Genomic DNA, 23,571 nt, shown 5'->3' with positions numbered 1-23,571 from the left:
AAGCTTTCTGCAATGGAGAAGAATGCCTGGTAACCTGAGAGTGTGACAGCATCAACACAGAACAGCATACTTTCTCTAAATCATTAAACTTGGATGATGGCCGTGTGTTGACATATTGGCATTCAACACTGATAGATGTATGCAACCCCTTACCAATGCCTCGATGTTTTTTGTATTGTTTTTTGTGGGCTCTCTTGTCTCTAGACTTCATTTTTAAATTTCAAAGGACATTTTGAGCACTGAAGCTTGGAAAGGTTAAGGCACTTCCCAGAGGGCATGCCAGGAAAACCAATCCTTTGCATGTTAAAATAAAATGTCTTTTGCTGATATCTTGCCAGTAAAATGCCTTTATAGAATTTTTTAGTTTTTTCAAGACATGCAGAATAACGTATTGAAATAAAAAAACCTGTATCTTTGTATCATTTCTGACCAAAAAAAACTATGTATGAAAAGGGTTTAAGCATGCATATTTTTTAACTAGGGGTGTGTGAAAATATTCAAAACATTGAATATTCGATTCTGGTACAGTAGAACTCCTTTGTAAGAGACATGCGCTGGTAGCAATTCTTTTCTTTGATGTAAGGTGGCTCTTATAAGCAGGGTACTACATACCATGCATTTCCTTAGCATGTATTTCAATATAAGCACACTGGTATCTCTTATACCCAACTGTCAATTACATTAGTGCCTCTTATAAAGGGGTTCAACTGTAGTTGGTTTATGATTTGATTTTAAAGGCACCTTTGCTATTTGAAGTACTATTCAAATGCCATAAAACTGAATAATTATTGAAATTTGGAAAAGAAATTGCATCTAAATTTAGTTAAATTTTATGCACAGATAGACAAATTAGTTTCTGTTGGCTTATTCCCCTCATCGCACTACTATTGCAAATGTGGTGTCAGTATTTATGTGTACCTGCCAGAAGCATGGCATTGTCCATGAGACTGGGCTTATTGAAATTTAGTGCTCAAATTATACTGAAAAAGCTACCAAAATAAATGTGGAGCATTACAGAATTATGAAGTAATGCCTAAAAATAAGGAAGCCCAGTATTATTGTAGGTTATCATAAAATGGAACATCTGCAACCAGCATGGTGCTGTCATAGCTGTTCCCAAGCATGCCTGGACGAGTAGATTATCACATCAGCACTAATGTGTATATAGTGAGTGGCTCTTTCTGTGGTTTAGACATTTAAGGGTAACACGCGCACCGGTGTCGCTGCTTCGCAAACATACGAAGCAGCTATGCATTCTTCTCAACAACATTGAATAAATGCATGTACGATATCCTCAAGCAATAGTGTTCTGTAATGCATAAATATTCTGTGTATTATTTGCAATACAACAAACTTGATTTTTCATGTCTGATTGCCAATATATATATATATATATATATATATATATATATATATATATATATATATATATATATATATATATATTTATATATATATATGTGTGCGACGTATGAAGTGATGGTTGGTAGAAGCTGAGGAGGAAGAAGTCAGAGTAGAATAAACATGGCGTATGAGCCAGGCCACGTCTCCCATTCATGATAGCGTCACAGAAGTCGACAGGATGAAGACCTCTCAGCCACTTCATCAGTGTCTCATCATCGACGCAGTTCTCCACAAGACGCCCTGACCATACATCGACTACGGAATCATCTCCTGGCCGCACACAGCGACCAGCCACCATCTTCGAACGACTCAGCAAGACGCAGTGACCAAACGTGGACCACGAAAGTACATCCCTACACTACACCAAGACCAGCATCATGACAGCACCATCAGACGACCTTGACATCCCCAAGTACACCAGATCAGCGGACGACGGACCCGTAGAGGACTGGTTCAACCTTTTCGAGCTCCACGCCGCCGCTGCATCCTGGTCGGAACGGGAGATGATCACCAATTTTACTGACTACATCTCAGGTGAGGCATTCAAATTTTACCTCACCCACATCTTCGAGAACGATGAGTCTTGGAAAAAGATCAAAGAAGAAATGATCACCCGTTTAAAAAGAATACTATGAAGATCTGTCCATACCTCATCAGCGGAAGGTTTTTCAACTCGTCCATCAGAGTTACTCTAAGTCTTCCCGCAGTAAGCCTATTTCCGAAACGAAACCTCAGAGAAAATATACCACCATTGTACCATCATATGACTCTTCCGAAAAAACACCACGCATTCGAACACCGACTGGTAACTTGCACGTCGCAACAGACAAGGTAGAGCCTCCGTATACCGAAAAGAATCTAGACCATTTTGGCAAAAGACTAAACCTAAAGCCGTCTTTCCCAAGAACAATGAAATCAGCATTTTCAACGTGTTCACTGCACCACAACAGTTCACATTTTACTGAACCACCGTAATCCCTTGATGCGTCGAGTCACACACAAGGCCCAGACGGTTTCGAGCGTGTGACGGAATTTACGTGTGACGAGCTGGTGAATCCTCGCAATACCAGCCCCCACCCGGACGTTCCCGACCAGGGTCGTTCGACAGACATTCTCAGCCGAACCACGCTGCAAAAAGAAAAACATACGCCATCAGAACCACCCGAAGCCATGTTTGTTGTGCTCTCATCGTCAAGTGATAACACGCATGTGAGTCAAAGCACTGCAAGAATTTCGAATCCACCAACGCCAGTGCATTGTCAACTGACAGAAGCATTTACAATCAATGATGACTCACAACCATTTTGGGAGCTTTCTCATCAGTCTGTCACGATGCTTTCATCGCAAGACAAGCCCAGCAGTACAGTATCGACTACCGGCTATCTGCTGATCACATCACCATGCAAAGAAAAGCACACTCATGTTCCTGAAAGATGCCCATCTGACCAACTTTCGCAACAAAACGAGCAATTTCAACAAAGTCAACCCCACGAACTCCAAGAACTGCAACGGCTACTCGAACAAGAACAACGATCAAGTGAAACCTCCTCACGAGTACACTTGTGGCTGAAAGGTCATCAGAAACAACATCAATTAAAGAAGCAAAGACAAAGTCGATGCCTAAGCCATCTTCGCAGAAAGCAACGTCGACAAAATTTTCTGCACCAGTTCTCAAAGCCATGTCTGCGATCCAACAAACTGAGAGAACGCCACAGAAAGTTACGAAAGAGACATGAAGCTACTACGTATACAACGGAGAAAAAAAGATATCGTTCCATCATCCTCGGTTCTCACGCGCGCCAACTAGAAGCAAAGAATCTATTGCCACGATGGCGCTGGATCCGATGCCAAAGACATTCGTAAATCCAATGCTACACAGATCTCAAGCCTTGTTCGTTCTTCACAAGACCTCAAGTCATGTCATCATCAGTGGAGATGTGCAGGGCAGGGTTATGCTATCCAGGGCACAACAGCCAGCCTCATCCACCAGAGCTACCCTAGATATGACCGGACTGCTGCCCTACACTGTGAAGCTTTTGTGCGAGTTAAGAAACTCCCTCCTGAAATCGAACTACCGCGCATTTTGACATTCTTCACCTTATGCTTTTTGTTGTTTTGTTGATTGTAACTCGCGCATTCTTTCGGGGTGTGACGTATGAAGTGATGGTTGGTAGAAGCTGAGGAGGAAGAAGTCAGAGTAGAATAAACATGGCGTATGAGCCAGGCCACGTCTCCCATTCATGATAGCGTCACACATATATATATATATATATATATATATATATATATATATATATGAGATATGGCACAACGGGAGCGTTGTCAACAAGGATAAATATATTTATTTCCCAACAGTTTCGGGAGGGGTCCTCCCTTCATCAGGGGATGAGTTATCCCCGGATGAAGGGAGGACCCCTCCCGAAACTGTTGGGAAATAAATATATTTATCCTTGTTGACAACGCTCCCGTTGTGCCATATCTCATACCTTCACGAAGACTAACTGGCCCATTGAATTATTACTCCCACTATATATATATATATATATATATATATATATATATATATATATATATATATATATATATATATATATATATATATATATATATATATATATATGTGTGTGGTGGCACAACTGACTCTCCCGCTGTTTAATTCACATATATACCTAATAAAGTGGACGGGGTATATCATGGTAGCTCCGTTGGTAGAGCATCTAACGCATTATTCGAAGATCGCAGGTTCGTTTCCTGCCTGCGGCAAGTTATCTTTTCATCCAATTTTCTTTCTTCACATTTATATTACAATTAGGTATAATAACTTCTCCTATACTTTCCTTGCATTATTGTCTATTACGTCTCATTAATATTGTGTCTAACAAGAAAAAAAACTAGCCCTTAAGTATACACTTCCTTTCTTCATATATATATATATATATATATATATATATATATATATATGTGTGTGTGTGTGTGTGTGTGACGCATTAACAAGGTGATTCTAGGAGAAGTCGACGAAGAGGAAGTGCGCGTGCATTAGAATAAACGCATCCCATCTGGACCACCACATGTCTCCATTTTGTAGCGTCACACAAGTCGACAGGATCGAACTCATCAACGTGCCATGGCTAGGCCAAAGCCTCCGCTCAACATACAGAAGTTCAAGGGAACACCAGAAGACGTCCCCATCGACAAGTGGCTTCTTCTTTTCGACATGAAGGCAGCCGAGGCGTCATGGACTCACCGCGATCGGGTCAGTCACTTCAGTGAATACATTGAAAAGGAAGCGTTCAAGTGGTACCTGACAGAGATTTTCGGCAACGGCGAGACAACGTGGGACGATATCAAGCGCTACATGCAAGCCCGCTTTGCTACGACTGACGGAGATGCCACCCGTCTCTTCATTCACTACCGACTAAAAGGAGGGCAGACCATCAAGGACTACTACGACGAGAAAAAGCGACTGGGTTCCTTGGCTGACCTGAAAGAGTGCCACATCATTTCTGGACAGACTGATGGTGTTCCTCCTGATGTGGAACTGGCGCTCGCCGGACTGTCTTTCAACTCCTCGTTAGAGTGGCTCACCGCTGCTCAATGGGTCGAGACATCTTTAAAAAGGGAGAGAGGAGTTTCCTTTACTCGTTACGCTAGTATCGCATCAAGAGCTCCACGTCTCTTCAGCAGACCGCAGCAACCGACAATAACTCCTCAATCGCGTGCCCCGCAAAACGAATGTAGATACCGCTCAGCTGCTGGTTTCCCACGATAGTTTCACTGGCACAACGAATTTCCGCGCCGCGGCTACTGAACGGGGAAACGAGGAGGGCGACCCAGAGTTTCATTAATACACTTCAGTGCTCTCATCAACGGAAAGCCAGTAAATGCAATTCTTGATACAGGAGCAACAATTACTTGTATCAGCGAGGATGTGTACAAACAGCTAAAACTTCAGTTGATGAGAGACTCCAGCATCATGGTCCAGCAAGTTGCATCAAGCATTCGAACTTTGGGTCGCGTAAACATTCAGTTACAAATTGGGAACGTCATAAAGAAAGTTTATGCACATGTGCTGCGAGGCATGAGAACGCAATTAATTCTTGGCCTAGACAGCGCTTCGTACATCAATCTTTCTGTAAATCTGGAAAGCAAGTCAGTGACACAAGCACGTGAGAATATGAACCTTCCGCATCACAATGAAAAGAAAACCATTCAAGCCCCGCTGATGCGAACCCTGACTTCAGAAAACTTATCAGAGCATGAGTCTGCGGTGCTCGACTCTCTTTTAAGAAAGTATGACGAGATATTTTCAAAATCTCAGACAGATATTGGGTGCATCACTACTGAGAAACATAGGATCACACTTATGAATGCTGTCCCTATTCCTCGAGCACCATATCGATGTTCACAGGCAGACAAAGTGGAGATCAACAAACAAGTTGACGCTCTCCTCAAGCAAGGTGTTGTGAGGCCTTCATTATCGCCCTACCTTGCACCTGTCATTTTAGCAGAAAAGAAAGGTGAAGGATGCACTCGTCTATGTATTGACTGCTGGAAACTCAACTCCATAACGGTACCCGACTTTCAACCGATTCCAGGTATAGATGATATTCCTGACCACTCGGGAAAGGCAAAGTTTTTCACTACGTTGGGCGTATCGTCGGAATACTGGCATGTCCAAATGCATCCTGACGGTGTTCAGAAAACTGCATTTGTCACGACTGATGGTCATTTTGAGTGGTTGGTAATGCCGTTTGGGTTGAAGAACGCTCTGGCTACATTTGAAAGAGCCATGAAATCAATAATAGAGAAACATCAGCTCACCAATGTTAGTAATTACTTTGACGATGTGGTCGTATACTCAGAGACATTTAATGATCATATACGACACCTTGAGGCGCTATTGAAAGCTCTCAATACCGAGAACGTAAAACTCAAACGAAAAAAGTGCCAATTTGCACGCTGCAGCATTGTATACCTGGGCCACAAAATTTCACAAGGAACAGTGACACCTAAGCAAAGTTATGTGGCTGCCATACTCAAATTTCCGACACCAAAATGAGAAAAAGATCTCCAGCGTTTTCTGGGCACTGTAAACACCTACCGTTAGTACATTCCCCACTTCAGCGATATCGCTCCTCCACTCACAAAACTACTCCACAAAGGCAGCAAGTGGGTGTGGACAGAAGTGTGTGAGCAAGCCTTTCGTGAACTGAAGGAGAGGATAACTGAAGAACCGGTGCTTCGCATATACGACCCTTCAAGACCATGTTCTGTGTACTGTGACGCATCTGGCGAATGCATCGGTGCAGTGCTGAAACAACCTGATGACAAAGGCAAAGAACATTCTGTTGCCTACTATTCCCGCAAACTACTTAAGCACGAGGTGAACTATGCTATTACAGAAAGATTACATTGTAGATGCCATTGATAAATGGCATTGATAAAGGCCATTGATAGATGCCATTGATAAATGGCTTCATGAAAAGTCATTCACTGTTGTAACAGATCATTCAGCACTCCAATGGCTGAACAATGTTAAAAATCCTCAAGGTCGTCTCTTCCGGTGGTCTTTGAAACTGTCAATGTATGATGTGAACATCAAACATCAAAAAGGCGCAAGTAATGTCGAAGCAGATGCGCTCTCCAGAGCCCCAATAGTTAATCTTCTGTCACACGATGACCTTCAGCGATGCAACAGTGAGCGTCCAAAAGGAATGCATTCATTGGAGAATAACATCATCATCGTCGTCAAAAAAAAAAGACTACGGAAAATATACGTCCCCCATGATCTATGCCCAATCATTCTGAAGAATGCACATCAACATTTTGGGCATGTCGGAGTGAAGAAGACGCTATCACTCCTGTCTCCGCAATATTATTGGCCGCATATGGTAACCGATGTTTCCACTTACATTCGGCATTGTGATACATGCCAGAGATGCAAGAAGACGAAAACAAAAAAGTTTGGGACGCTTTAATCACTGCCTCCATCTGAAGAGCCCTTCGACCTCTTTGCAATAGACACCATTGGAGGATTTTCTGGATATGGCTCGTCAAAAAGGTTTATACACTTGGTTATTGATCATGCAACTCGCTACGTATGGGCGTTTGCTCATAAAAGTGAGAACAGTGACGCCTACATTTCATGCTTAAAAACAATTTTTTTTTTCTGGAAAACCACGGAAGCTCCTTTCAGAACGTGGAACAAGATTTACTGCAGGAAAATTCAAGCAGTTTTTTAAACATAATCGTATACACCAACTATTCACCTCATCTCATTATCCACAATGCAACGGCATGAACGAGCAGACAAACCAGACTATCGTGACGAGACTTAAATGTAAGATCAATGACAAACCACAGAAGTCTTGGACTAAGCTGCTTTTGGAGGTAATTGACGAATACAACAGAACACACCACGAAGTGACCGGCCACGCACCTTCCTTCCTGATGTATGGAATTCCATCTTATCCTACTGTACTGGAACAACGAGAAGAAACTGTCGAAGAAGCGCGAAAAACTACAGTTACCAATTCTATCGCCTACCACAATAAGAACAAAGTCATTTATGATAGAAAATTTCTTCTGATTGAGTTCCAAGTCGGTGACTTTGTCCTTTACGAGACACCATGGCATCCCAACAATGGCAAACTGAGTTCTGTCTTGGAAGGACCTTACAAGATTCTACTCAAGGTCTCAACAGTGAACTATGAGATCAACCTCTCCGTGCTACCCTTAGGTAGAAACTCTGACATTGTGCATGTTAGCAAAGTGCAGCGTTATTTTGTACCTTCTGAGCTGAGACTTTCTCGAGGGGAGGGGGAAGTGTGACGCATTAACAAGGTGATTCTAAGAGAAGCCGACGAAGAGGAAGTGCGCGTGCATTAGAATAAACGCATGGCATCTGGACCACGACGTGTCTCCATTTTGTAGCGTCACACACACACACACACACGCACGCACAGGCACACACACATGCACGCACGCACGGGCACACACACACACACACACACACACACACACACACACACACACACACACTATAATGAGGGCTGTGGACATGCAGCTCGAGTAGAGAAAGAAGAAGGCAGGCTGTGATCGCAGGCTTGCTTCCAGTTAGCCCTTGCGCTAAGTAAGGCTCTCGTTCGCTGAGTGAACTCCTGCTTGTTCAACAACCCGATTCAAGTGATGGAAGTGCTGGGTACATCTGGTCCTCACCCTGGAACTTTGCAGCCGTACACTCTAATGACTTTCTGCAATGACTGATCCGGGGTGTCTCAGGTCGCTACTCCAGATCTCGCACCTGTGCCTGTCTTCTGCGCTGGCGCTCTCCGGCAGCGCGACCCCCCCCATATTTGGTGGCACAGAGGACCAAGATGTGGACAACTGGATTGCCGAGTATGAACCGGTGAGCGCGTACAATAAGTGGAACGCAGTGGATAAGCTCACAAATGTGAATTTTTACCTGACCGACGTAGCGAAACTATGGTACAGGAATCATCAAAGTGATTTCAGTACCTGGTCGTAATTGGCAAAAACTCTCTTGAAAGTCTTTGGCCGTCCTGCTGTCCGTCGCCTTCATGCTGAACAGCGCTTGCGGCGCAGAGTACAGAGAGCAGATGAAATATTCACGAGCTACATCAAAGATGTGCTCTTTCTCTGCCAGCTCGTCAATTCTACTCTGGACAAGGCAGTCAAGATTAAGAACATCATGAAAGGAATCGATGACAGTGCATTCCAAATGCTTGCTGCGAAGAGTCCCCAGACGGTCGCCGAGGTTATTCAGCTCTGCCAAAGCTATGATGAGCTGCATAGGCAGCGCCCTTCCACACGTTTCGCTGCTCAAGACACCGGGGACATCTCATCCCTCGACTATCACCATGACACCGCCGACCACTCTGCGTTGATGACACTCATAAAGCAATTCATATGCGAGGAAATCGCTCGGCAGCTATTTATAATCACAAGAACTACCGAGCCGATGGCACCCTTGTCACCTTCGCTTCGCCAGGTCATTGAATCTCAAGTTGCTGAAGCATTGCCGCCAGCTCAGGCTCTACCATCTGTTACCACACCACTAACGTATGCAGCCGCTGTTGCTCGGCCACGTGCGCCAGTGTCTCTGGCTATCTACGAAGCTACTCGCCACGTTTATTCGTCCATGCCACTTACCCGGCCGTTGACCGTCCCGTCTCCGGCTGTATACGAAACAGCTCAGAACGCTTATATGACGACGACGCCTGCACGACCATTTACAGTATCCTATTCAGCGAACAGTGCCCCTACCGTCAGCCAATGGCACTCTCCGGATAATCGGCCGATATGTTTTTTATGTGGCATCCCAGGCCACATAGCTCGTCACTGCCATCGTCGCAGCTTCCCTTCTCATGACATTGAAGGAGCCTCACATTACACGCCCACCATGCCCACTCAGCCGCGATATCCCGTTACTGCCGATCCACCTCTAGGCGTACGTCCCGTTCACCAACCATCCGGCTCAAGCTGTTCGCCTTCTCCTCGTCGTTGATCTACTACTCCAATGTTACGTCCCAACAGCCCACCGCAAGGGGAGAACTGACGGGCGCAGTTACGGAGGCAAGAACTGCATTGACAGTGAAATTTTCAAGACCTAACTGCTGTCCCCCGAACGAAATCGAACTCTATATTGATGGCATTAAGGTGCACGGACTTGTTGACACTGGAGCTGCCGTATCTGTAATTAGCGAGAAACTGGGCCGAAACTTGAAAAAAGTGACCACTCAACTTACCGACCTATCTTAGCAGACAGCTGCGTTCCATCATGTTCAGCCTTCAGCTTTGTGCACTGCACGAGTAGTCATTCAAGGTGCGATGTACTTCGTCGCATTTGTAGTTTTATTACGGTCTTCGCATCACGTTATCCTTGGGTGGGACTATCTTTCGTCAAATTCTGCTTTGGTTGACTGGGCTCGTTCCGAACTCGCGTTATCTGTGCCGTGCTATGACCCCGACGATGGCGCTTTGTGTAGAGTGTTTGCTGCTTCTGACGTTAACATTGCGCCTTTCTCAGCTGTTGTCATCTGGGTGTTGTGTGCCTCTCCTCCAAAATCGCCTGTGTTGTTTATGCCAACGGTCACATCAGCGTGCCGTCGAAATTTCATGCTTTCGTTTGCCGTCGTCATTTTTCGCAACGGTCACGTTGCCATTTATGTGTGCAATCCCTCGGACAGCCCATCATTCCTACTACGTGGAGAATGTCTGGGAAGCTACGAACCTTACGAGTGCATTCTTCCGGCTACAATACCCGATTCTACGGTCTCGCTCCCAATTTGTGCTGTCGCTCCTACCAACGCGCCTAATGATGTTCTGGACGTCTTATCGGATGCCATCGACTCTGAGCTCACACCAACTCAGCGCCAAGAGATTATAAATCTTCTTCTCCGTTTTTGCTCTTCATTCGATTGTGACTAGTCAGGCTTAGGCCGAACCTCTGCAGTCGTTCACCGTATTGACACCGGTCAACAAGCCCCGTTAAGACAGCATCCGTACCGGGTGTCATCTGCTGAACGCCGTGTCATCGACAAACAAGTGGACGACATGTTGAAACGTTGCATCATTGAGCCCTCCAACAGTCCCTGGGCTTCACCGGTTGTTTTCATCAAGAAAAAAGACGAATCCATCTGGTTCTGCGTTGACTACCGCCGACTCAACAAGATAACGTGCAAAGACGTATACCCTCTGCCGCACATCGATGATGCTTTGGACTGCCTACAAGGAGCAGAGTTCTTTTCTTCCTTTTAGATTTACGCTCCGGCTACTGGCAGGTGCCTATGGCAAAGGTTGACCACCCGAAGACAGCCTTTGTATCACTGGACGGACTATATAAATTGACGGTTATGCCCTTTGGCCTCTGCAATGCGCCTGCCACTTTCGAAAGGTTGATGGATACCATCCTGCGAGATTTGAAGTGGAAAACGTGCCTCTGTTATTTAGACGACATTATAGTATTTTCAAGTGACTTTGTGACTCACCTCAGCCACCTCGAGCAAGTTCTTACGTGCCTTTCCACGGCGGGACTTCAACTTAACTTGAAAAAAATGCCACTTCGGGGCTCGCGAGCTTGTAATCCTCGGCCATGTGGTTTCTAAGGACGGCATTCACCCGGACCCTGCAAAACCTAATGCAGTCGCGGCGTTCCCAAAACCAACCACCACCGAAGAGCTCCGAAGCTTCATTGGCTTATGTTTGTACTTTCGGCGCCACGTCCGCAATTTCGCCTCCATTGCCGCTCCCTTGACCAATTTTCTTGCCGGAAGTTCTGATTTATCAGCATAGTCGCAGGCATGTGATGATGCATTTCAGGAACTCCGACGGCTCCTTACTACACCTCCCATACTCCGACATTTCGATCCGTCTGCTCCTGCGGAGCTTCATGCAGACGCTAGTGGTGTCGGGCTAGAGGCCATACTGGCCCAACGCAAGGATGGTTTTGACGAGTACGTCATTGCCTATGCCAGCTGCACCCTCAGTAAAGCTGAGAAGAATTAAAGTGTAACTGAAAAGGAGTGCCTCAGCATTATTTGGGAAATCGGAAAATTTCGGCCTTATCTATATGGACGGCCATTTGATTTGACAGACCACCATGTGCTTTGCTGGTTATCTTCACTAAAAGATCCTAATGGTCGGCATGCCCGTTGGGCATTGCGGTCACAGGAGTTCGATATCCGTGTTATCTACCTTTCTGGCCGGAAGCATTTAGACTCCGATGCCCTGTCACGTTCGCCATTGGCTTCAGAGCCTGTCAGCTCGCCTATCTCCACCAGGGCTGCCTTGGCCATCAGCATTTTAGACATGCCTTCTGAGCAACGCAGAGACGCTTGGATTTCTTCCCTTTTGGACTTTTCAAACTAGACGCCCGCTCCAGTTTCCAGGATGCTTCGCCGTCAAGCGCAACACTTCGCTATTCAGGATAACCTGCTTTACCACCAATACTACAGCTCGATCGGCTGTAAGTGGTTGCTCGTCATTCCCCGACATCTGCGCCACGTTCCACGATGATCCGCAATGTGGCCACGCTGGTGTGTTAAAAACATACACTCGCTTGCAGCTGCGGTACTACTGGCACGGTATGTACTGTTTCGTTCGCCGTTATGTGAGGTCTTGCCTTATTTGCCAACGACGCAAAATGCCCGCTCAACATCCCACAGGTCCCTTGCTGCCATTGCCATCTCCAACACGAGCTTATTGTGTCGGAATCGACCTTTACGGTCCACTTCCCTATACTTCGAGTAGCAACCGCTGGGTCATTGTCGCTATCGACCACCTAACGCGGTACGCTGAAACAGCTGCGTTACCTTCTGCTACCGCAAAAGACGTTGCATGTTTTATACTGCAAAACCTGGTTTTAAGGCATGGAGCAACTCAGAAGTTATTAAGCGATTGCGGCCGCGTTTTTCACTCCAATGCCATCAAAGCGTTGTTGAGCGAGTGTCGCATCATACACCACACTACCACAGCCTATCACCCGCAAAATGATGGGATGACAGAGCGTTTTAATCGTACACTTGGAGATATGCTGGCCATGTACGCTTCATCCGACCAGTTGAATCGGGATAGTATACTGCCTTTTGTGACATATGCCTACAATACTGCAACGCAAAACACCACTGAATTTTCGCCTTTCTTCCTTCTTTATGGTCGCGAGTCATCATCAACAATGGATACCATTCTTCCTTATCGACCGGACCCTTCAGTGTTGACAACTGTTTCTTGAGCAGCAGCACACGCTGAAGAATGTGGGAAGCTTGCTCGTGCATTCACGTAACATGACCAGACGCGCCAAAAACATCCCCACGACGTGTCAACCACGCCTATGAGCTTTGCTCCGAGTTCACTAGTGTGGCTATGGATTCTTTCTACTCCTCCAGGACTCTCTCACAAGCTTTCGTCCAGGTACCATGGCCCCTATCGAGTTGTATACCAAACATCCTCTGTGAACTACCTTGTCGAGCCGCTGGACGCATCTCCAGACAAGGGCCTTCGAGGACGAGAAATCGTACAAATCTCTCGGCTCAAGCCATATTATGACCCTTCTGTGTGCACCTGTCCTTAGGTCGCCAGGATGGCTCCCTCATCGCCCGGGGGTGATTGTAACGAGGGCAGTGGACATGGAGCTCGAGTAGAGAAAAAAGAAGACCTGCTGTGATCGCAGGCTTGCACCTAGTTAGCCCTTGCGCTAAATAAAGCTCTCGTTCGCCCAGTCAACTCCTGCTTTTTTTCAATATATATATATATTGAAAACCCGTTTCAATATATATATATATACACACACACACACACACATACATACATACATACATACAGTCATGAAGACGTTTGAAATAAAAAACTTCAGACAGCATCTTAATTCCATGCACCCGGCCATACAACACACGGCCGAGTGTGAAAGCTACCGCAGCCTGCCCTTTCTCGACGTCCAGGTGGCAAGAAAGAGCAACGGCTTGGAGTTCTTCGTTCACAGGAAGCCAGAGCACACCGGCCGCCACCTTCAATATGATTCATCTCATCACGCTTGCCACAAGGCTTCGGTTGTGACCATGTTACTCCAGAGAGCCAAGAACATATGCTCCAAAGACATGGAGTGAAAGAAAGAAGAGGCCCGCGTAATTGCGGACCTCAGAAAGAATGGATACCCAAAAAACTTCATACGAACTGTCACCCGTCGCCCAGAACAACAGAGGATACAGAAACCCCAATCAGCATTAATTGGCAAGTCCAATACATTTAAGAAACCAGTGAGATGTTGGTGCGGGTCTTCAAAAAAGAAGGGGTTTGCATCGAGCACGCGCCTTCATGTACACTAGGCTGCCTCCTCCCCCTCCCGAAAGACTGGCCAACAATGGACAGGACCCCCAGTGTCGTTCACAAAATACCGTGCGCCGAGTGCCCTTCTTTGTATATCGGCAAGACAAAAAACTTACTGGAACGTTTTAACCAACACGCCAACGAGGTTCGGAAGCTCTGGAGAGAGCGCAGCATTGTCGCCGAGCATTCTGAGACGTTTGACCACTGGATAAGTTTTGATGCAACGACCATCCTTGAAAGTGAGACTAACTGGAATAGAAGGTTACTTCTCGAGTCGTGGCATGTACAGCGAACGACCCAAAAAATCAACCGTTCTCTCCGAACCCTTTCCCCGGTGTATGCACACGGACTACGCTTCGCGGCAATACGGAAGAAGGGGGGTCATTATCTGCCCCGCAAGTGCTTTGAAGACGCCGCTGCAACGCAGCCCCAGTCCCCCCTGAGGAAGGAACCAAGTCGGTTCCGAAACGTCTGGTTTACACATTTTCACATATTTTTTGGCTAAAATCATTTCCCAGTTTGCATACTCAACCAGACAGAGATCTGTCGAATGTTTACATTCAAATACATACATACATTTTCAGAAGAGTAGTTCTATTTGTATTTGAAAATATTCTGAAATTTTTTTCATTTGGTTCACTCTGAGTTTTCATTTATTGGTTTACGGTTGAAAAGTTATTTGTGTAGCCCTGTTTTAAACTTCTATAATCTTAACAATAATTGGCAGTCATGTTTAATATTGCTGTCCATATTCTGTTTAACCAATCAGGTTAGTAATTGGGGCTTATATTTACAGTATTTTTGTGCATATTTTGTTCCAGGCCAGAACAAATGCCTTGGTCACCCAGAATTCAGATCTCCGCAAGGCATTAGCTGAGAAGGCACAGATGGCTGTTGATGTACAGGAGAAAGATTCTGGCAAGGTCCACGACTTGGTAAGATATTCCATTTTTTTACATTTTAACTACTGTACAGTAACTCCTTATACATTTCAAACTTTATCTAAAGAAGTGATTGGCACAATCGAATCATTTCGTTAAATTCATAAGTTTTGGTAAAATCTAAAAAGGAAACACTGTTGGCAGGCCACTTGGTACATAGCATAAAAAACAGTGTAACAAATGAGACAAAAGAAATTGAAAAAAAAAAAGCACACACACACAGCGCTGACTAAAAACTGAGTTTATTATCACTTGAGAAGCAATAAATAGAAAACATGTGTGACGTCACAGAAGCAGTAAAAACAAAATGACCCCACTACCAGGTTTCTCAGCAGCACTCTTGCACTCAGCCCTCGAGAATACAGATTTATTTTTGTGAAAGTACTACAATATCGTAGACAGTGCATCATAATGTACATGTGAAGAGGTTATACTTGACAGATTCAAAACATCTTTGGAGGAGGAGATTTGTGGAGCAATAAATTTTGAGGGTGTAGTGTAATATTATAATTACTTAAAAAGGTGTTGTAGGGCCCCTTTAACCCTTTAAATTGAGTATTTAGATACTCAATTTTTAATATGGAAGTGTTTATGCCGGGGTCCACCACAGCTCTGCTTACATACTTCCATAATGGAAGTGATGTTGAAAAATGTATACTAAGAGATTGCAAAGAAAAAAACCAGAAGGTAAGCATCTTTCGCATGGAATCGAACCAGCAACCTCATGACTCCTAGCGCGTGGCGCTAACGACTAAGCCACAGAGCGTACGTTGTTTGGAAGGCTAACGGCAAGCCATTTATATACATCATACACTGTTTGACAGTCTTCAGAGCTTGGAAGCTTTAAGGTGTTTTTGTTATCAATGGCGTGCTGGCATGACAAGCGAGATGGCGTGCTGTAAAGGTTGTCTCCTCACGAAGCGCCGCCTCCAAGGATCGTGGCATCTCCTGCGCGTGGGTTTATCATATTCGTAATTCAGGAGAGAACGAAAGCCACTTCGTGTGCTGCCAGAACCGTGTTTATAAAAGGAGTGCACTGCTGACACACGATATAGGAAGAATTGGGACAGTTGTTTGCGCTTGTCCTGTATATACTTGTGCGTTTGTTTCGTCTTCTTTCTTTCTGTTTGAACAGCACGCTTCAAGTGTCGAGCTGTAACAGTTGTTAAACCGTGCTCGTCCTGTGTACTCCAGTTTCGTGCGTGCTTTCTGCTTGAGGTGTGCGCTGTAAGTTTCAAGCTGCTTCCATTCGTAACCTGACTTTGCAATGTGTTGCTGTTGCTGAAACAATGCACAATAAACAATCAACTCCTCTGCAAAGACACGTTTCACTTTTGTGTTATACTGATTCCTATATAGGAGGATCAGCCACAATTTTTTTAAAGTTTCTCGACCAAAAGTGCCTTTTTTTATTTTGAATGTGATTGTACTGAAAAGCAGCTTATCGATATTGAAAAAATATTTGTACCACATACTTAGTCAAATCAACGCTATGTTTACTTTTGAACAATACATAGGAAACCAGTTACTTGCTTCTAATAAAAATAAAATATAGACCCAATCAATAAAACATTTGTACATGCCACATCTTTCTTCACTAATGGAGGCTAAGCCTTCTTGGGCTATTTCACTCGGGAAGCGTCGGAAGTGTGTGGAAAGTTTCAAAACATGGAATAATGCAAAGCAGTTTCACTGGCGAGCACTTGCAACGTTTATTTCTGAGCTGTCTTAGTCATCAACGGAGGATCTGCTCAATTCGCAGTCATTACTGTCTTCACTTCCAGACACAAGATAAACATCTGTATCCAAATCATCATCACTTTAAAAGATTACAAAAACTAAATGTTTTTTTGTATTGTTGATGAGCCAGCTATGCATGGGTCGCCGCCACCTCATGCCATCTTTTCATACAAAAAACTGCGCTCTTGCCGCAGTAGGAAACTGAAAGATCAAGTAAAGGCTGCCAGCTAGCAGATGACACTCAGTCTAAACAGTAGACGAGCGCTTCTCGTTCTGAACACTACAGGGGAGTACCTATTCTGCTAGGACGAGCTCTGCTCGTTCAAAGCAGTGTGAGGACTGTTAGGGCAGGACAGGCTCTGCTCGTCCAAAGCACTTATGAGGTCAAGGCACGATGCAATCTTTGAAATACTGCTTTTTTCATTGTAATTATCTTCTTTTCTTTTTTTTTGCTCTTGCAGCCTGAATTTTTTTTATCTGAAGAAAAGAGATTGAGTCTTATTTTGAATTCCTTGTTCATGTTGTGAAAATGTAGGGAAAAGAATGTCGGATCATTTATTTCAATGATGTACATGATGGAAGTATTATAACTTACAAACTTTGTCATGAAAAAGCAATAATGTGTGTCTGGGAAAAATGTTTTTACGAAACAGCTATGTGGTTTTTCTGTTGTTTTACAGGTAGCATCATTATCAGCGTCTGTGCAACAGCTAGAACTTGAACGAGACCAGTTAGTTCATCAGTTGGACGAACAGCGGACACAGAGGGAGGCAGTTCAGCATCAGCTGTTGGAGTTCAAAAAGAACGAAGGTCAGACAGAATTTTTTGTTAATTATGAAATGGTTATCATATTTGCTGTAGCTTTATGGAAATCATAAACAAAAACCCGCTTTTTTTTATCAGTGAGACAAGCTGATTATTATTCATTGCTGTCTCTAAAGAGATTCCGTCAGATAATACAAGCAGCTTGTCCTTTTTTTTTCTTGTTTTTAAGTATTGCACATGCATTATTAAAAACCTTATTCTTTTACAACTTCCATTTTCTCGCTACTTATTGCACAATGTCTACTTAAGACAGATAGTAACTGCAGAACTAAACCATGAGAGTGAAATAACTAGAAGAATAAGGATTAAATGGAGCACATTACAGGGGTAGAAGTGCTGCGCCATTTGGGCCATTCTGTGCCAATCTGATGTGCTGCACTGAGCTGTGCCTAAACGGCAGTTTGCGTGTGCAAAGCCAAATTTAGTTGAGTTTTATCATTGACCAAGCAACACGGAAGGGCTACACAAAGAACGCAACCGCATTCATATCAAATTAGTTTGGTCAAATCTTATTTCGGCTCATGCATGAATCTTGTTATGGTGGGGTTTGTGTGTATATCTCATTATACGACTCTATACAGTAGACTCTTGTTAATTCAAATTTGAAGAGACTCTGAATTTTGTTTGAATTATCAAGAAGTATAAATTATCAGAAGTTCTCAGATAGATGACTCCGGGTGAGGTGACACCACACATTATGATTAAGCATTGATTTTATCACATTTAAAATTTTTTTAGCATTTTTAAACCCTAACTGCATGAAATAAACGGAAAGCAGAGGTGTAAGGTCGACAATTTTAATGGCCATTTACTGCTGATCTGACCTTTTAAAGAAATCGTAAATTGTCAACTGCTTCCTTGCTATAGGTATGTACCTTCAGCACAAAGCTATCTATACCAGTTGACAAGCATCACGATTTACCATGCATGTGCTTTGTTTCAAACATTTGTTTACTAGCAAAGCCTTTTTTCTTAAATGCCTGAGGTGCTTATTTTTCATTTTTAGACTGTTAGGATTGTATAAGCACACAAATTTTTAAATAGTAGTGGGAAAGCAGTAGATATTTTCTGGTATTGAACTGTGAAAAGTATGAATTAACTGAATGATAGAGTTTGAATTAAGAGGCTTTTAAATACATTCAAAAAGTTGAGGGCGAACCAAAACATTTAATTTTGTTTGAAATAACCAAAAATATGAATTATCGGAGTTTAACTTATCACGAGTCTACTATACATGTTTTAACAGCAAAACTGTTAGCTGAACCATATAAACTAAAAATAAAAATAAAAATTATTTTCACTGGTGAAGCGATGACTGCAATAGCAAGAATTAGTAATCTTGTAATGATAATGCCGCAGGCGCTTCTATTTTTGCTACTGCACGATTACTGCCTGGCACGAACCGCGCCCGAATGACTGGGAACAATCTAGATACTGTATTTTTCGGTGTATAAGTCGCGGTTTTTCTCTGAATTTTTCGTCGGTGCGACTTATACAACGGTGCGACTTATATACAGTCAAAATTGGGTTTGATGCCGCCGCGGTCGCGGCTTCGGCCGCTTCAGCAGCCTGGATATCGCCGTGCGTCCCCTCTTGCCATGCACAGAAACCGCATTATACAAGAAAATAAATATAGTGGTAAATTAACTCTCTAGAAATAATACAGCTGATGTAGCTTAGCACAGAAAATAAATAATCAAAGAGGGGTGAAAATGTGCAGGGATTTTAAAATTTTCAAATAATAAAAGGCGAGTTTGGATTTCCGAGCCGCTTCCTTTGCCGTCACTTCCGTCCGCACTCCCAGCTGCTGCTTTGGTGCGCGCGTTGCGTGTGTTGTGCCAGTCGTAGCGTGTAACGTAGGCTCAGCGGCCTCGCCAATCTGACAACGGCACCATGGCTCCACATGGAAGGCAAAGTCGGCGAAGTTTCGATGCCAAGTTCAAGCTGTGTGCAGTTGAATTTGCTGAAGAACATGGAAATTGTGCTGCAGGGAGGGAATTTGATGTCGCCGAAAAAATGATCCGGGACTGGCGCAAAGCCCACAGTGTCCTCCGGACAATGAAGTCTACAAAGAAGGCCAACCACGGCAAGAAGGCACGCTGGCCGGACTGGCCGGACCTAGAGCGTAGCCTGCGAATGTGGGTGCTGCAACAGAGAGCTGAAGGAAGAGGCCTATCAACAGTGCAGCTGCGCCTGAAGGCGAAGGCTCTGGCAGCAGAGACAAACGCTGTGAGGTTCAATGGTGGTCTGTCGCGTTGATTCCGCTTTATGCGGCGGAATCAGCTTGTGGTGAGAGCCCGCACTACAGTGTGTCAGAAGCTTCCTGACGACTTCCAGGCGCAGCTGGAACGCTTCAGCTCATTTGTGCGGAAGGAAGTAGCAAAGAACAACATCAGCACGAGCCACATCGTCAACATGGATGAAGTGCCGTTGACCTTCGACATCCCGCTTGGGAGAAGCATCGCCGAGAAAGGCCAAAAGACTGTCACGGTGAGGACAACAGGCCACGGGAAGTCTCACTTCACCGTTGTGCTCGCCTGCTGCGCAGACGGCACCAAGCTGCCTCCCATGCTTATTTTTAAGAGAAAAACCTTGCGGAAAGGTATTTTCCCTTCTACAGTGGTGGTTCAGGCGAACACAAAGGGTTGGATGGACGAAGAAATGATGGGTGTGTGGCTTGACCGCTGTTTTTCACGTCGACCCGACGGATTCTTCCACGTGAAGCCAGGAATGCTGGTGATGAATAGTATGCGAGCACATATCACCGACGTTGTAAAAAAAAAAAAAAGATCGGTTTGAAGAATTGTATGCCTGCAATTATACCCGGCGGCATGACTAAGATGCTTCAGCCACTCGATATTTCGGTTAACCACAGCTTTAAGGCCGTCTTGCGACGTTTGTGAGAATTATGGATGTCGGAGGGTGAACACAGCTTCACTAAAACGGGGGCGCATGAGCCGCGCTGAGTTAGGGGAAGTGGCGAAACAGGTGAGCGAAGCATGGAATTCAATATCTGACGAGATCATTGTAGCGGGCTTTCGCAAGGCCGGTTTGATACCCTGCGTGACCAATGTTGAGTCCGAATCGAGCGAGTCGGGGGACGACAGTGACGTGCCGGAGTACAACCCAAAATAGCTGCACTATTTGTCAGCGACTTGGAAGAAGAAGACTTCGATGGATTTGATTAAATGCTGCTAGCCATCGCAATAAGGATACTTCAGACTGAAAATATTGTGTTTATGTATGTTGGGAAGAGCTCGCACGCGTGTGTGCAAACAGCTGGAAACTTGCAAGCGCGACGGCCGCTTCTAGCATGAATTTTTGTTGTGCTTTCTCATGACGCGGCACTGGATGGCCGGGTGAGTAGGTGCGACTTGTACACCGGTGCGACTTATATACGTTTTTTTTTTTTTTTCGGAAAAACTGCCATTTTGAGGGGGGTGCGACTTATACAAGGATGCAACATATAGACCGGAAAATACGGTCATCTTTGAGCCTTCCAATAAAATTACACGCACAATGCATACATTAGAGTTTGTTCTCGAGCTTACGCAGCTGCTAGTGGTAATGCTGGAATCTTCGATGGCACATGTATAAATGCCATTGAACTTTGCTGCTTGGCAGGTTATCGACGGAAGAGACTGTAGTTCGCTGCTATCAATCTAACGCTTGTATTGCTTGTAGAGTGATGTTTCGTTTTCTGGGCACTGGTTTGCCCGAATAAAGTTAGCTCATGATAACAGCGGCTGCTGCCTTCGTCAACCTCACGACGCCGGGACAATACGATGGCTGCAAGCTAACTCTTTTGAATCCAACATAGCGACTCTCTACAAAGCGCTGGTGTAAGAGAACAAGTACAGCCGCTCCAGGGAGAAATGCTCTTATCGCACAATCTCTTCCTGTTAAGAGCGCACCAGGTAGAATGGTTTACGAGTGGCACGCTGATATGCTTGCCAATAGCGCGCGCGCCAGCTTATCGCAACCACGTCCTTAGAATCAATCACAGGTCACTGCTGCTGGTTTAAAGACCTGTTCTCCTCTTTTTATTCGCGTATATTTTCATGCTCATCCAAGAAGGCCAGCATCTTTCATCTCTGCTTCAGCATTCGAATGCAGGTATAACACGCGGTGGGATGCTATCGCGTGCGCCCTCGGAGCGACGCAGATCGACCAACTTTTTAAATCTCTGCTTGAGCAGTGCTCACCGCCTCAGCTTGCACAATTTTACGTGCGGGATGAACGTACGATGCCTGGGAAATGTTACTAACTTGTAGTTTACACGGAAAATGGCAGCGGCGGTGAAAACCCGTTGAGTGTCTATGTAGTTCTTATCGTAAGAAATTAAAAAATTCAGTTAATTGCCTAGCAATGGCGCAGCAAACACATCTAAATTTCCTCGTGGTTCTCATGTCGGCTGTGGCACTTCAATGACCGGAACATAAGTTTTTTTTACATTTAATTTTATAGAGCTCTATGTGTTTAGTATGAACTTTTATTATATTAGTTCATCTCTAGTCTTGAGTTGCTGTTCATGTTGTATGCGATGTTTTAATCACATTTTGAACATTGCAACATTTTAACGTAAAATTTTTTAATTTGTCAGAGCTCTAGTAGCTGTCCAGAGCGCCGCTTATTTTTTTATTTGAGTGTCTGTGCTTCTAGCTTTGATGTTGTAAGGTTTTATGTATATATATATATATATATATATATATATATATATATATATATATATATATGGGGTAAGTCTGGTAACTTGATCGGCATTGAATGCTTAGTAAAAACCACTGAAATTATTTGTGTTTATGAGAAAGTAAAGATAAAATGAAAATTCTAATTAACAGTGATGTGTGAAATGAAAAATTTACTCCAAAACTAAATTTTGATGCTCCAAAACGGGCTTTTTGGTGCTCCAGAGCTGCTTCAAAATGCCCCTTTTATTGCTTTAAAGCTGCTCCAAAACCATATTATTCCTGCTCCCAAAGCTGCTCTAAAAGACTGAAACCCACTTCCACCCCTGACGTTAGGAAAGCATTCAAAATATATTAATGGTAGTGGCGTACCCATGTTCTTCAAGAGGAAGGTATATAACAGCTGCATCTTTCCAGTACTTGCTTACGGAGCAAAAACCTGGAGACTTACAAAGAGGGTTCAACTTAAATTCAGGACGATGCAGCGAACAATGTAAAAGAAATTATGCATGTAACATTAAGGAATGACAGGAAGAGAGCAGAGTGGGTCAGGGAACAATCAGCTGTTAAGGAGATCATAGAATGGACATGGGCAGGGCACGTAGCCCATACGCAGGATAACCGCTGGTCATTAAGGGTAACTGACTGGATTCCAGGAGAAGGCGAACACATGAAGGGAAGACACAAAGTTACCTGGGCAGATGAGATTAAGAATAGTGTGGCAGCAGAAAGCACAGGACGGGTCTAATTAGTGGAACATAGGAGAAGCCTTTGCTCTGCAGTGGGCTGATAAAGGTGATCATGATTCAAAAGCATACAACAAATTTAGTTTCTCTAAAAGGCAGCTGGTGTATCTTTTTATTACAGTAAAATCTTGGTAGAACGAACACCACATTAACAAACTTTTCAGATTAACAAACTTTTAAAAAATCCTGTGCTGACTGCTAATAGTTTCAATGTAAAATTATTTCACTACTACGTACTTCAGAATACCGAACTTTTCAGAATAACGAGTGCTAATTTAGTTCCACGTTATACTAAGAATGCCTCAGTACTACGAACTCGTGTTCTGAAAACTGTCGTGACCACCAAAGCAGTACGCAAGCAGACGACACAGCGAATGAATTCGT

At 44.2% G+C, this 23,571-nt stretch overlaps 1 protein-coding gene across 3 annotated transcripts in view; it reads left to right on the top strand.

Annotated features, from left to right (window-relative positions):
- LOC119187719 (golgin subfamily A member 2) overlaps positions 1 to 23,571 on the top strand; it is a 157,413-nt gene that overhangs the window by 98,617 nt on the left and 35,225 nt on the right. For all 3 annotated transcript variants that reach the window (XM_075878546.1, XM_075878545.1, XM_075878547.1), the window contains 2 exons: positions 15,069 to 15,182; positions 17,609 to 17,738. In XM_075878546.1, the coding sequence (XP_075734661.1) occupies positions 15,069 to 15,182; positions 17,609 to 17,738 (244 nt within the window). The remainder of the gene's footprint in view (positions 1 to 15,068; positions 15,183 to 17,608; positions 17,739 to 23,571) is intronic.

This window comes from Rhipicephalus microplus, chromosome X (assembly GCF_043290135.1).
Source record: "Rhipicephalus microplus isolate Deutch F79 chromosome X, USDA_Rmic, whole genome shotgun sequence".
NCBI classification, from domain to species: Eukaryota; Metazoa; Arthropoda; class Arachnida; order Ixodida; family Ixodidae; genus Rhipicephalus; species Rhipicephalus microplus.
The sequence above is the reverse complement of the archived record's forward strand: the minus strand, read 5'-3'. Positions and strand labels throughout refer to the sequence as shown.